The following is a 14810-nucleotide window of genomic DNA, read 5'->3' on the forward strand; positions in this document are numbered from 1 at the left end:
CCCCAGAGCGTGCACCCCAGTGCCTGAGTAGCTGCTGCTCAGGGTGGTCTCCTGGGGAAGGTCCTGGGCACACAGCCGGGAATGTCGACCTCGAACAAGGGCCCATGACCGCACTCGCTGACGCCAGCGCATTGGGGGCTGCAGAGCTCACCAGAGGCCGTGGGTCGTTCCAAGGCCGCCTCCAGGACCTTGCGGGTGGGTCAGGAGGAAGGTCAGGAGATGCTCAGAGAGGCCGCGAGCCCAGGAGGAAGGGCCTGAACACGTGTCCTCCCTGGGCACCTGCTGCGCTCTGTGCCTCCCGCCACCTCGAGTGTGCCCGCTGCGGCCAGGCTGGTCCAAGCTCACCGTTTTCTGGCAGATGTTGCCTTGGCAACCCTCTGCTCACGGCTGGTGGGTACTTTGCCAGGAACTCAGGAAACAGGGCTGTGTTGGCTCTGGCGGTGGACGTCCTGGAACCTGCTCAAAGGAAGCTGGTCCACATCTAAGCCAGGGCGTGGGAACAGGCTGTGGAGCAACATCAGGACGTCTGCAAACCCATGCCCACGACTCGTCACACGTGGACCAAACCATGTGTCAACGTCCACCTAAACGCTGGTGCGGTCCATGCAGGTGCTGTCGTGATGAACGCAACACAAATTATTTTAGAAGTCGCGTTAGCCACTCAGTCGTGAGGGCCGTCAGGAGTAGTAAATGAGTTATTACCTGGAAAGCATGCTGAATGGTGTCTGGTGCATGTTAAATATTTGTTCGACCAAAAGACGTACCTGAATCTGACCGGGGTTCAGCAAGGGTCCCAGGCAGAGCAGGTCCCCAGCATGTTGGGTGGAAGTTGAGGCAGCCAACTTGATCCAGGCCTAGTGGAGGCTGGAACGTTGCAGGTCGGGGCCTGGGGATGCAGCCGGGCAGACTCAGCATCATGTGTGTGTGTGCGCATGTGAGCACGTGTGTGCATGTGTGAGCACCAGGGAGGGGGGCGCTGGGTCCAGCCCAGCTTGTTCTTAGGGCTGAGGCCAGAGCGCAGCCCCTTCCTGGTCCGGTCTGGCTTGGAAGGTCACCCCGCTGAGTTTCAGGGCAGAATTCGGCTGACTCTCTCCTACATCATCCACCCGGTGAGGAGCTGGCTCTCTGGGGGTCATGACCCAGCATAGTCATGACCTTGTGCAGATTCCTGCAGCTGCCGTAACAGAAGACAACAAACAGCACGGCTTTAAACCGCAGGGATTTATTGTTCCAGCTCTAGGCGCTGCAAGTCTGAAGCCGAGGTGTCTCTTCCAGCTTCTGAAGGGGCATCCTTGCTGATCCTCCACTTGTAGACGCATCACTCCAGGCTCTGCCTTTGCCCCCAGAGGGCGCCGGCCTGCTCTGACTCTCTGTCTCTTTACTTGTCCTTAGGAGGTGCCAGTCGTGTTGGATTGGGGCCCCCACCCTCCTCCAGTGTGAGCCCGTCTTAATGTGCATCTTACTTACATCTGCAGTGACCCTGTTTCCGAACAAGGTCACCTTGACAGGTACCAGGGGTCAGGATGTCATTATTTTTAGGGGACAGTTTCACCCACAACACACCTTTAAGTGGAACCTACTATTCTGTTCAAAATGGCATGCTCCCCGCAAATAATTTGGAAGCCTATTTCTAATGTACTGATGGACCCGTCAACTAAAAAAGTGCACAGCCTAAAAGATGCCTGGGTTGTGCTCAGTGCTGAGTCGTGTCTGACCCTCTGCCGCGCCATGGACTCTAGCCCACCAGGCTGCTCTGTCCATGGCATGTCCCAGGCCAGAGTACTGGAGTGGGTTTCCTCCTCCAGGGGATCTTCCCAAACCACGGATCAAACCCGAGTGTCCTGCATTGGCAGGCAGGTTCTTTAACGCTGCACCACCAGCTGTCTCATTCAGGGACCTTACTGAGGACGACAGCCTGGGAGACAGCCTCTCAGTGGCTCCGAGGGACTGTTCCAAGGAGGGAAGGAAGAAGCCAGGATATGTAGGAGTTTTTGCTGGAAAATAATGTAATCAAGCGTCAGAAGAGTACTGTTCATCGCCAAGACCAGACCTCTCGAGATGGTGATAGTTGTGCGTCTCCCTGTGGACGATGCGGGAGTCTGGGCTCACTGAAGTCATTCCCAGACAGGCATCATCACTGCCTAGGGCCAGCATCCTGTCCTCCTCCACCCTGGACTCCCTCGGGCTGCACCATCAGGCCAGCAGCCCTGCTGCTGGCTTCACAGCTGCAGCATCCTCTGTTTATTGCCATGGCGGGTGACATTTTTTGCCACAGACCACAGACATGCATCTCCATAATGCAGGGCCTGTTTGATCAGATGTCAGGATCAACTAGCCTGTGAGCTTGTGCAGAAGAGGGGTTCGTGCCCTTCCCCCACCCCACTAAACCATGACTATTCTCCCGGGAGTGGGACCCAGGCGTCTGTAACAAAAGCACACGCTATTCCCACATGCTTCCCTGAGCACCACCTTAAGGGATTGTTGTTGCTGTTCATTCGCTCAGTCATGTCCGACTCTTTGCGAGCCCATGGACTGCAGCACCCCGGGCTTCGCTGTCCCTCACCAACTCCTGGAGCTGCTCAAACTCATGTCTATTGAGTCGCTGGTGCCATCCAACCATCTCATGCTCTGTCGTCCCCTTCTCCTTTTGCCTTCAACCTCCTCCCTCCATCTTTCCCAGCTTCAGAGTCTTTTCCAGTGAGTCAGCTCTTTGCATCAGGTGACCATAGGGTTGGAGCTTCAGCATCAGTCCTTCCCATGAATATTCAGGACTGATTTCCTTTAGGATTGACTGGTCCGAGAGACTCTGAAGAATCTTCTCCAGCATCACAGTTCGAAAGCACACCCAGCAAGAATTATGCAATGACCGTGGTGGCCCCTCCTTTTCCTCCATCTGAAAAACAATCTGGAAAATTGGAGAATTCCTCATCTTGGAGGGACTGGCCTTTATCACCTTGAGCCCCAAAGGGACTTTGTCCTCTTGGACCTGCCCATATATGTGCAACCTGAGTGACAATGTTCGCTTCTTTAAGATGTGGTGACAAGACCTAGGGGAGTGGGCCCAGATGAAGCTGTGAGCTGAAGCTGCATGGATGGAAATTTCTTCCTCTTCAAGTGAATGTCCCGAGATGCATCCTTCTTGCTTGATTCCAAGAAGGTCCCGGGACAGGTCAAGGGCAGTGAAGGAAAACTGTACCCTCTCATTCTCACGAGTTATCTGTACTTCAGAAGGCAGTTTCTCCTGTTGTTCCAAGGCAAAGGCTCATGCAAGTAATTTAGTTGATGAACTAGTTTTTTTTTTCCCCCTGCAAAACTCTGCCCATAGACTACTTTTGGTTCATGGCATTTAAACCAACTGCATCATTAAGCTAGAAGCCTGAAGAAAACATTTGCAGAATGGGGACGTTCATAATGAACGGGGAAATGTCACAGTTTCATCTGCCTGGTCCTTTTCCCCGTAGTTCATTATACTTAATTATCTCTTTAAGAAGCAACTAACTCACAGGAAAATAAAAATACCCAGGAACAATGTGTTTAAGAGCGTTTGGAGAGAATAAATCGAAGCTGCCCTTTGTGTATGGCCTGCCTTTGGCATGGAGGCATTTCTCTTTCGTTAGCAATCGTCTCGCTGTGGGATGTTGAGCATTTGCCAACATAGACAGCAGGCCCTTGTCACTCCTGAGCACTCTGGTTTCTGAGCTGCCCTCTGACCAGCACATTTCTCCTCTGAAGCCTGTGGTCCTCTGCATCGTGTGCTCTGAGCAGTGCATTGAGCTCAGTGACAGACTCGGCATCTGCTAATGGACAGGGCAAGAATAGTGCTTCGCAGCCCAGCCTGGGGGCTCCTTTCTCCCCGATCTGGCTCTCGTCCCCGCACGTGGGAACCCCTGCCCTGTGCTGGCCAGACCGCAGCAGCAGTGTTTCCTTTGTGTCCAAAGGCAAGTTCTGGAAACGAGGTGGACGCATGACGGATGGATGAGAAGCTAGCAGTGTGCCCTCCCGCACTCCGTGCCCCTCACCAAGCCCCGGGCCCGTCTGGGGGTGAAGGGGGGCCGGAACCCGCAGGCTGCTGATTCTGTCCCTTCCCTCTCAGGGAGCCGCTCCGGGTCAGAGAAGCCTCGGTCAAGTTGCATGTCTGCGGGGCTGTGCTGCTGGTCTGCTCCTGGGTGACGCTTCTATCCAGGTGCCTTACTTGCACCCGCCGCTGTTCCGCTGGGATTTTCTGGAGGAACAGGCTGTGAGCGCTGCGGTCAGGCTCGAGCCCCTGATTTCAGGTGGATGATGCTTGCCTGTTCCCACCCCCTGCCCCATGCTCTCTGCTTGCTCCCGCTGACTCCCCTGTACTCCCTTGTCCCTCCCTGACGTGCTCACCTCCCCAGCCCCCAGCTCAAGTGTGGTGGAGCAGGGTCTCCCACAAACCACTGCAAGTGGGCCCGTTTTCCCCAGCAGCCCGTCTGCTGGAGTCCATCACACCAGCCAGACAAGTCAGGTGGTTCTTCAGAGAGTCATCTCTGCGTCACCTCCTCCCAAACCCACACCTGAAAGTCACTTTGCCGGCTGCTGAAGACACTGGAAAATTACAAGCCCTGGAGAGCTCGCTGGCTGCATTTTTTTTTTTTTTTTTTTTTTTTTTTTGCCTCAGCAGACCTTTGGGTTTTTTATCGGCTCTGGCAATGCTTCTGAGTCATTTCTTGGGGTGCCGCAAGGTCAGAGTGCCGGCAGGGTCGGGGTGTTAGAGGCAGCTGCTGTGCCCCTCGGCTGACAGTGGGGAGCTCATTCGGGGACCCCCCGGTGGATGGCAGGATGGGTGCAGAGCCCAGGACCGGGGCCCCTTAGGCATCCTTCACGTACCCGCCGCACCACAGGCCTGGGGTGCATCTGGTGATGGGACTCAGACGTGCCGGGTACTTCCTGGGAAACAAGACGCTGCTGTCTGGCGCTGCTCCTGGGTCACAGGGGTCAGGGTCTCTGCAGGCTGCTGGAGACCAGGAGGGAAGCCCCCGGGGTGGGGGGTCGGGGGCACAGGAAGAGTTATTTCAGGGAGGCCGGCGCTTCATGAAGGGAGTCCCTTCTAGCTCTGCTGAGGCAGGTCCAGCAGGACGTTGTGGTTCCTCCCACTGAGCCCCCAGGCTGGTGGAGCCCATGATGGAGGGACAGACTGCCCATCGGCCAGCCCCCTGGGGGGAGCAGGAGCTGCAGGGCCCCTAAACTGCGCTGCGGGACGCCCTTGTGGTCCCTGCAGCAGGGCCCTGACCCCCTAGCCCACCCCTGCCTCCGTCCTGCAGTCGGCGGGTCCCCGGCCCCGCACCGCACCGCCGGATCCCCTGTGGCCCCGCCTCCAGCGCCACCTCCCTCGCCCTTATTCTCACTCTAGCCATCCCCCGGTGTCTGAGTCCCTCATTCTGCTTCCTCCGTGTGACTTCAGCTGTTCCGACTGCCTTTCTGTCCCTGCGGGCTCTCAGAGCCAGTTTGTGGTCTACCCCAAATAATGACCGGGGAATGGGAATCATGGTGGGGGGTTGTAGAGCTGTGCTGACCATTATTTTAAAAACAAATCTGGGGGAATTCATTAATAAAACGCACACACAGTGTCCAAGGAGGACCCCAGCCTCAGAGCTGTTTAGCCCTGAGGTGCTTCTCCAACCCCAGCGCTCTGATGAGTGGCCCCTGGGAGGTGCCCTCTCTCGGCTTGTTCAGAAGGCAAGGTGGGATCATTCTTTCCAGAACAGACGTCAGACCCTATGGGACTCCTCCCCAGTGAGCTCACTAGTTAACCCAGACTCCGTGACGGGGAGGAGCCAGGGAGCGCCCGGTGGAGGCTGGGCCCATCGCTGTTTCCATCTCGGTCTCCCTGAAGAGGGGGCCATTCTGGGTCTCTGCCGCAGGGAATGTGATCGCTTGCTTCCATCAGGGTGAGGGGCCCGCCGGGCTCTGAGCATCGCCCCCACACAGCTGTGTGCCTGGGGCCTCAGTGCGGGCCTGAGCCCTAGGAGTCTCCTGCTCGTTGATTTCCTGGGATTCAAGCTCCAAACAGTTATGTCCTCACTTGGTCCTGTGGGGGCTCCCTGCTTGAGATGAATGGATCTCCTCTCGTTTTGGTTTTCTGATCCCCTTAAAGTAATAACCCACACACAGCAATAGTAAGTCAACTCAGAAAGGACCTCATAGGCTCGTCGTGCTCAAATTGTGCAAAAAAAAGAGTGGTTGTTAGATGGTTCGCCTCTGCTCGGTCAGGCCTTGATTGACTGGGTTTGCTGTGCTGGGGTTCGGTGGTCGGCCCAGGTACGTCCGGAATGACGGTGCACCCGGGCACGGGGAGGCCTCCTCAGAGGCTGTGAGGAGGCATTTGTCCCCGGGGGGCTCCCGGGTGCCCTCCCCTGTGCCTTCACACATCTCTGCTTTGTCTGTTTCCTTAGAGGAGATCCTGAAGACCCACATCGCCCACTGGTGGTCTCCGGACGGTACGCGGCTCGCCTACGCCACCATCAACGACTCACGCGTGCCGGTCATGGAGCTGCCCACCTACACGGGCTCCATCTACCCCACCGCGAAGCCCTACCACTACCCCAAGGTAGGTGGGAAGCCACGCCGGGACAGCCTCTGCATACGTTCATCGGCTCCCCACCCCCTCGTGGAGCCATGGCTCTCCCCCATGCTGTGAGCAAGGCAGTAAACAGAGGCGGGATTGATTATGTCCCATTACACTGCATTAAATTCCCATCTTTGCGGAGCTGAATTTGTCAGCAGGTTTACTTTTTTTAAAATGACGGAACTACCGTTAGTCATTTGTGCAAGCTTCAATCCCAACCGATATACATCACCTCCCTTGTGACTCCGTGGTGACAGAAACTCACACTGCTCACACTGGGGCACTCTGTCCTCTAGCTCCTTTTGCAGGTTCTGGGGGGTCAGAGGGTCCCCTTGGCTCTGGGCCACTCTGCGCCTGGCCGTGTGCTGACCTGTGCTGTTTCGAATTGCTCCCCAGACCCATGTGTTGCCACAAAAGCCAGCAGAACAGCAAGGCTGCAGGTGGGCAGCAGGGGGTGAAGGCAGGGAGGCACGGATGGTCACACCTGGCTTTGTTAGTAAACCGCATCGTGCCAGTGTGGGGGCACGGCCTGCCGCCCACTCAGCTAGAGAGAGGCCGGGGCCCCACCTGCCCCTCTGGTGACAGGGTCCCCGGGTCCCCCCAGGGCTGCCCCAGAAGGACCCGTCCAGCCTCTGCCGACCAGCCCTGGCCCCGGCTCTCCAGCCACCGGAGGGCTCTGGGAGCTGACGCCTCCTGCCGTCTAGAGATACAGGACCCTCGGCCTGCAGTTTGCAGCGAGGGGGCAATGGTGCCCAAGCAAGGGTCCCAGGGTCCCAGGCCAGAGGAAGGAAGCGCCAGGTGTATCAGTCAGCTCGGGCTCCGTAACAAGCACCGCAGACCGTGCAGCTTAAACAGCGGATGTGTGTGTCTCACAGTTCAGGAGGCTGGGAGCCAGAGATTGCTTAGAAAGTGAACACTTTCCCTGGTGAACCCATTCATGGGAGTCCCCCCAACCTAGGAGTGATGCAATGACCTGAAACCTAGAAAACTGCAACCCCCTGACTTTACCGTGAGCTCTGGGACAGGTCTGTGATTGGAATTATGACACTCCATGTGGCTCGGGACTGGGGTTTCCTGTTTTAGTAGAAAGTCAGCATGTTCTGACCAACAGAACTCAGATTGGAGCCACGAGCTGCTGACCCATCTGAGCCCCGCCCTGTGTGGGTCCGCTTTCCCCCTCACCCTGACACCCCGTCTGCAGGGGTGGAGGAGCCAGAGTCAGACCAGCAGCCTAGTCTTCTGCCCTGCCGGCCAGCACTCGTGCAGGGAGAGGACAGAGGACAGTGGCCTCTCCCCGTCCCCGCCCCATCTACTGACACTCCCCCTGAAGGGCTTTGTCCTCCCCACACTGAGCCTCTCGTGTCTCCCAGACTCAGCACCCAGGCCAGTCCAGGTGGGAGGTGGCTCTCACACCTCTATCCCCTTTCCTCCCAGGCCGGCTGTGAAAACCCCAGCATCTCCCTGCACGTCATTGGCCTGAACGGACCCACACACGACCTGGAGATGACGCCGCCCGATGACCCGAGGATGAGGTTTGCATCCTTCCTTCAATTACACGATGACAATAACCGTGAGATCCATGTCTGCTTATGTGGTCTCTGTGGGCTCAGACTGCCAATTTAAACATCCAAGGAAAAGGCACGTTTTGTACCATTTTCCTGGCTGCTTTATGGCTTGGTGTTCTGAGAGAGGAACACCTGTCAAAGCCGCTGTGATGTCTTACCTCATGTCAGACTCAGATCCTGCCCCCCAGAGGCTGGGCCTCAGGGGGGCAGAGGGGACGTGTCCAGTGGGGGCACCTGGCCTGCACACGGAGGACTTTGGGGTTCACCCCTCAGATGAACAGATGCACCTTTCCAAGAAAGTCCAGGTAATCAGACCTACTGTGCATGGGACCCCATTTTCAGAGCCTCACTTTAGAGCAGGGGTCCCCAGCCCCCAGGCCACAGAGCCGTCCTGTTCCTGTTAGGAACCGGGATGCACCGCGGGAGGTGAGTGGTGGGCGATTGGGAGAACCTCTGTCTACGTTTACAGCCGCTCACCATCACAGCGCCGCCCGAGCTCTGCCTCCCCAGTGAACTCGGTAAATGTAATGCCCTTGAATCATTCCAAAACCATCCCTGCACTCGGTCCGGGGAAAACCTGTCTACTGCAACCCTGGCCCTGGTGCCAAGAAAGGTCAGGGAGCGCTGCACTGGAGCGCGGCCGCCCTTTGCCAGGCCTGCGGACCAAGCGGGAAGTCATGCTGCAGCGAAGCCAAAGCTCCCAGTGGGCATAGCAACCACGCAGTTGGTGGGACATATTGACAATGGCAACCATCCTGTTGAGAGTAACGACTGGCTCAGGTGCATTTTATATTCCAATCAAGAAAGCTGAGTAGAGTCTGACTGAAGGGGTCTGGATTTCAGTTTCATCTTGTCCCAGAGTCCAAGTGGCCTGGGGACTGGTTATACTTCCAGAGTTTACTAATAGCGATGTTAAACCCCACTCTGTTGAAAGTATTGATGGGAGACGCAGAAAGGGAAGGGGACTGGGCTGGCCCCAGCTTCCACTCCCTCATCGATGCTGCAGGCCTGTCCACGGGCCCAGTTAAGCCGAGAATGATCCATCCGGAGGCTCAGCAAATACCCAGCCCACATTTTGCCATAACGGTAGCCTGGGTCTTCCCTATTCACTTACGGAGTTCTGCATTACTAGTAGCTCCTGGCAGCTTCCAGAAGGGCGGGTGCAGTGGCCTCAGCCACTCTGGCTCCTGCGCAGGCCCAGCTCAGGGCTGGACACACGGACGCTTGGAGCTGCTGGTTTGTAACGATGCGGGTGTCTCCCACGGAGGCTTCATTGCTGTCCCTGGTAGAACCCATCTGCCCACGGCCACTGCAGGACACACTGAGGTTCTTTCGGCTCTCCCATCTCCAGGGGTGTGTAAAATCACTGGTCCTCAGGAGGACAGACCCAGCCCAGGGCTCCCCTCTGCCTGTCCCTCTCAGCTGTCTGTCCGTCCTAGCCCTGGAGTGGCCGCCCTACTCGTGCAGCAGGTCCCAAGGCCTCAGTCTCGGACGGCCCCTCCAGGGAGATGGGGCTCTCAGTGTGTCCTGGAGTGGAATCAACCTGGGCGATGCTATTCTTGCCAGGACCCACTCGGGTATTCTTGCCTGGAGAAGCCTCTGTACAGAGGAGCCTGGCGGGCTACAGTCCATGGGGTCACAGAGAGTCGGGCACGACTGAAGCGGCTTAGCGCACGCGCATGCATTCTTGCCGGGATAGGAGAAACACTGCGATTGTTGCTTCGTCTTCTCTCCCGAGATCCGTGTGCTTTGCTGTCTTCCTGCAGCGCCATCCCTGTCAGGCCGCCTGGGGCCTGGTCCAGCACTCTCTCTGAATTAATATGGAAAGTCACCTGGAAAATTTAAGCCATCTGTTTGAGTTAATTGAAAATCTCGTTTAGTCCATTTGGTGATGCTGTTTCCGCAGGCTTGATTAGCTTCAAGGACAGTGAAAAATTAGCCTCCATCAGGGCTGCTGGGATGCGGGCCTCGGGGCCTCTGCTCTGCAGCTTCCCGAGCTCAACGCGGCGATGCTTTCCCAGCGCCCTGTAACCTGCGGTGTGTTCATGTCGCGCTTTCTCGTCTCCTTCCCCATCACAACAGTCTTGGGATTTTTCAAAGTGAGCGCGGATCTGTCAGAAATCACGCAGTAAATGTGAGCAGCCATTTAGCAAGCATTTATTATTTGCGTCCATTAGGCTGAGAATTTAGCGTGAATGAAATATGGAGGTTATTATGCAGAGGAGGGATTGGCCTTGAAGGAAGCGTTGAAAGCAAGTGAGGACTGCAGGCGTGAGAGGAGCTGTGTGAGAGCAGGGCCTGGATGAGGCGCCCCCCCCGCCGCCCCCTGCCAGGTCTGAGGCTTTCTCTCTCCGGCATTCAGCGCCTGGGGACCCTTTGCAGTGGGGGCTGCCTTCTGCATCACAGAGACTTCAGGCATATCCCCGCCCCTCACCACTGGATGCCAGCATGACCATCGAAGACGCCCCAAGACAAGACTGAGAACCACTGGTTCCGAGTGGAAGTTCACATGTTGCCGCCCGGGTCCAGATCCCAGTTCCATGCTCCGGGGCGAGTTCCTGCCTCGTTCTGGTTCCTCATTTGCAAGACGGGGATGCATGTTAAGAATCGAGGATTCACTCCTGTGGGTGTCGTGAGGACTAGACAGAGCACACGGCACAGGCTGGCTCTCCCGTCTCGTGCCGTGAGTCGTGCCTGCTGGCCACTGGCCCTCCGCCCTGCCCTCAGAACTTCAGGGCCATTTCTGACTGCCGGTCCAACATCTCCCCTTCAACTGGTCAGGTTGTGATTCTCAGAGAAGGTAAATGAGCAGGTGTCAGAGGTTTTATTTAACTCACTTATTAACCAGTGGGGCATTAGAACCAGTCCAGAGACAGTTGAGAAGCTCGGTGTGTGTGGACAGTCTGACAAGAAATATAAGGTCAAGCTTGAGGGTTACAGATCCTCCAGGGCCCTGACTGTAACCTTGGGGCTCTCTAACCCACCAGACAGAAATCCATGTGAGATGTCCACCCCAGCAGGGCTGCCCGGGCCATCGCAAGGCAAGCCGGGCATTGCACAGGAAGATACTCAGCGGCCTCACTTGCTCTTTGCAGGTCTCAGATAAATCCTCTATCTATCTCTAAATGATATCCTAAACTGGGCTTTCCTGGTGGCCCAGAAGAGAAGAATCTACCTGCCAATGGAGGAGACGCAGATTCAATCCCTGAGTCAGGAAGATCCCCTGGAGGAGGGCATGGCAACCCACTCCAGTATTCTTGCCTGGAGAATCCCCATGGACAGAGGAGCCTGGTGGGGTACAGTCCAGGGGGTCACAAAGAGTCAGACACGACTGAAATGACTGACCATGCATACACGTGTGAAGCTGAAGCTCCAGTTCTGGGCTGGGCCCGGCACGTGGTGCGAGCTGGGTTTGCTGAATGGGCAAATTAAGTTTAAAATTAGCCGATAAAGTCCTGTTTCAATAGGATCCTTGTAGATATGGATTTCTTTGGCTGTCCTGGAAGCAAAACTTGACAGATGCTTGGCCCTTGCTGACGTTCTGCCTTCTCAGTACAGGACGCTGTAGAGACCACCATTTACCCGTCCTGGGCTTGCAGCGGGGACCCTCACAGCAAGACAGATGAACAAGAGGGAAGCACAGTTTATTCACACGTGCCCTGCACACAGCGTGGGAAAACATCTCAACCCGAAGCCGCTCAAAGCATCGACTCACAGTGCAGCATTTATAGCATCGTCCACCAGGAGCAGTAAACTCGCAGAGAGTTACCAGGACGAGGAAGCAGGTTCAGGGCTCCCAGGGCAGCAGCTGCGGGTGGTACATAAACCAGAGGGCCCCGTGCGGAAGATGGGCCCTCAGGCTCCCTGGTGCATCTCTGGGCCAGTGAGAGTCTGCCTCCAGGAAGAGGAAACTATTTCCTGCCTTGAGGCAGAAACAGGGGGGCTTTGCTGAGTTTGCTCCCTCCTAATTGCCTTCAGCTCAAAATAATTGTCTTGTCAAAAAGGCATATTTTGGGGTGACCTAGTCTGGTTTCTTTCAACACTAGAGGCACTAAATCTAAAGAAGGTAAAAGGAAGACACTTACTTTGCGGAGGGTTGGAAAAAGGAAGGAAACCTACGTAATGCCCTCAACAATCTAGGCAAGGATAGTCAAAAGTTAAGTACCGCAAGATAGGCATCAGTTCTGTTCAGAATTTTGCTAAAAGACTGAGAAATCCGGGGAGGAAGAGGGGTGGAAACAGGCAGGATTTGGCCACTTGGGGACACAGAAGAGATCATCTGGACCCAGGAAGAGCGTGCAGGGCGGCTCCTGGGTCAGGTGTGGCCCAGTCTGGTTGCGTGTTAGTTCCACGCTTGTCCTTCCCTCTGCCCTTCTCTCAGGAGCCAGGGTGTGTGTCTCACAGACGTGGCTGGGTCCCCTGGGGCCTCACACAGCCCCGCCATGAGTCCCCCTCTGCTGTTCCACAGAGGCAGGGCCGAGAACCCAGAGGTTACGGACAGGGTCTGCAGCTTCCCTGCAGCTGGTGCTAGTGGCAAAGAATCTGCCTGCCCATGCAGGAGACGCAGGTTCCATCCCTGGGTCGGGGATCCCCTGGAGAAGGAAATGGTACCCACTGCAGGATTCTTGTCTGGAGAATCCCATGGGCAGAGGAGTCTGGCGGGCTGCAGCCCATGGGGTCGCAAAGAGTCGGACACGACTGAGCACACAGCTGACTCCACACACAGCCTGAAATGTGCCCTGGGACTCAAGCCAGGCAGGACCACCCGTCCCTCCACGCAGCCTCCACAGGGAAATGCGGAGAGCCCCGAAAGGCCAGGGGCCACTTCCTGCAGATGGGTCAGGGCCCTTCAAGGGGAGGAAGCAAACGTTTCCCGTGTCAGCCGTCTCCCCTTCATCCCGCACACTCCCCACCCTCTGCTGTGGCTCCTCAGCCAGCCCCAGTCCCCTGCAGGGTTCTGGGGGGGCTGACTTCCGGGCTCCCCAGTCCTTGCCCTGGCAAAACCTACTGCCTTCCACATGTGCCAGGCGCTCTGGTGGGCCCATGACGGCCCCTCTATCAGGTGACAGGGTCCAGGCGCCAAGGCAGCGCCAATTCAGTAGCCACGTGCAGGGTGGCAGCCGGGGGAACAGGTGATGAGTGCCGCGGAGGGCAAGGTAGACCTGCACTCACAGCCAGAGCAGAGCCAGGGCCTCCATGGGAAAGGGTTCCCCACAGAGAACCGGGAATGGGGGTGGGCACGGGGCCCAGGGATGGGGCACGCCCTTGTTACTCGGGGCACAGTGATCCCCGCCTCTCCAGGAAGTGCACCTGTGGCAGGGCCTGCGGTTTCCGCAACTTCACAGGGAAGCCCGGCTGCGCTGATGAAACAAGCGCAGCTGCCTTTTGCTGGTTTCCTTGTGGGTCCGTTGAGCTGGGTGTTGAATGAAGACGTACCAGATCCCCAACAGGGTCATTTTGAACTGGCGTCGGACTGCGCTGGTGTGTGTGTGTTTTTGTCTCCTCCTGCAAACACTCTGTCAGATGCCATCCAGCCAGTGGCCAGGGTGCCCGTCCTGCATCTGTTGGCCGCGGGGCTGATCACAGAGCCTGAGAAGGGAGGCTAGTGCCCCGTGCCCGAGGGTCCTGGGCCAGGCGGGCTCTCCCCGCCCCCCACCTCTCACTTCTGTTGTTTCTCCTCCGTTTATTCACCTTACGGTCCAGCACCAAGACAGAAATGCCTGGTGCAGGGCTAGCCATCCTCGGTCAAGTGCAGGAGCTCTCGTTTACTTGTCCTTGTCCATTTCACTCTCATTCTCCCCCTGCCTGGCCCCCACCCCTTAGGCCTTTAAAATGCTGAAAATGTGCTTTGAGCAGCCTCTCCCCCGTCAGTGCTGGTAAAACGTACGGCGGTGTGCGTGCTTGCCTTACATACATGGCGCTGGGATATGGATACAGACGCGCACGTGCAGACGTGTGTTGCCTGCGTGGGCTCCTGCCGCCTCTTTTTCCTCTCGGGACTCGGTAAAGATCTAGCACACGGGTGTGTGTGCGGCTCACTGCTTCCAGCTGTGCACGTTCCCGGAGGCTGGCACTGTCAGGGCACCCCCCCTCACCTGCTGCCTCCAGGCTCCTCCTGCACCCTCTTCACCCGCCCCCGCTTCCAACCTCGAGAGGAAATGCGGCTTCCTTCTGCCGGGTCAGTAGGAAGTGCGGGCTCCCTGGGAGACTGGCACACTGGATCTAGAGCAAGCCTTTATAAGGATCAGAGGTCATCAGAGCAACGGAAACATCACAGAAAAACAGGGCCTTTGTTCCTGAGGATCTGAGCGCCACCTCCTCCCTGGTGGCTCAGCTGGCAAAGAATCCGCCTGCAATGCGGGAGACCTGGGTTCGATCCCTGGGTTGGGAAGATTCCCCTGGAGAAGGGAAAGGCTACCCACTCCAGTATTCTGGCGTGGAGAATTCCAGGGACTGCATCGTCCATGGGGTCAGAAAGAGTGGCACCCGACTGAGCGGCTTTCACTTTTCTTTCTATTTTCACCCCCCACCCCCACCATCAACACCCCCAGCAGGACCTCTGCCTCTGCCTCATCATCACCACCTGGATCGCCTCCACCAGCACCTGCACTTTCACCACCAGCACCAACCACCTCCTCCACCACCGTCATCACCAC

The 14810-nt window shown here is 57.0% G+C and overlaps 1 protein-coding gene across 1 annotated transcript in view; it reads left to right on the top strand.

The window, feature by feature from the left end:
* Nucleotides 1-14810, top strand: part of DPP6 (dipeptidyl peptidase like 6) — a 785445-nt gene that overhangs the window by 684567 nt on the left and 86068 nt on the right. Inside the window, exons 9-10 of the mRNA XM_055591348.1 lie at nt 6417-6571; nt 8024-8121. Of these exons, the coding sequence (XP_055447323.1) occupies nt 6417-6571; nt 8024-8121 (253 nt within the window). The remainder of the gene's footprint in view (nt 1-6416; nt 6572-8023; nt 8122-14810) is intronic.

The sequence above is a fragment of the Bubalus kerabau genome, chromosome 8 (genome assembly GCF_029407905.1).
Source record: "Bubalus kerabau isolate K-KA32 ecotype Philippines breed swamp buffalo chromosome 8, PCC_UOA_SB_1v2, whole genome shotgun sequence".
NCBI classification, from domain to species: Eukaryota; Metazoa; Chordata; class Mammalia; order Artiodactyla; family Bovidae; genus Bubalus; species Bubalus kerabau.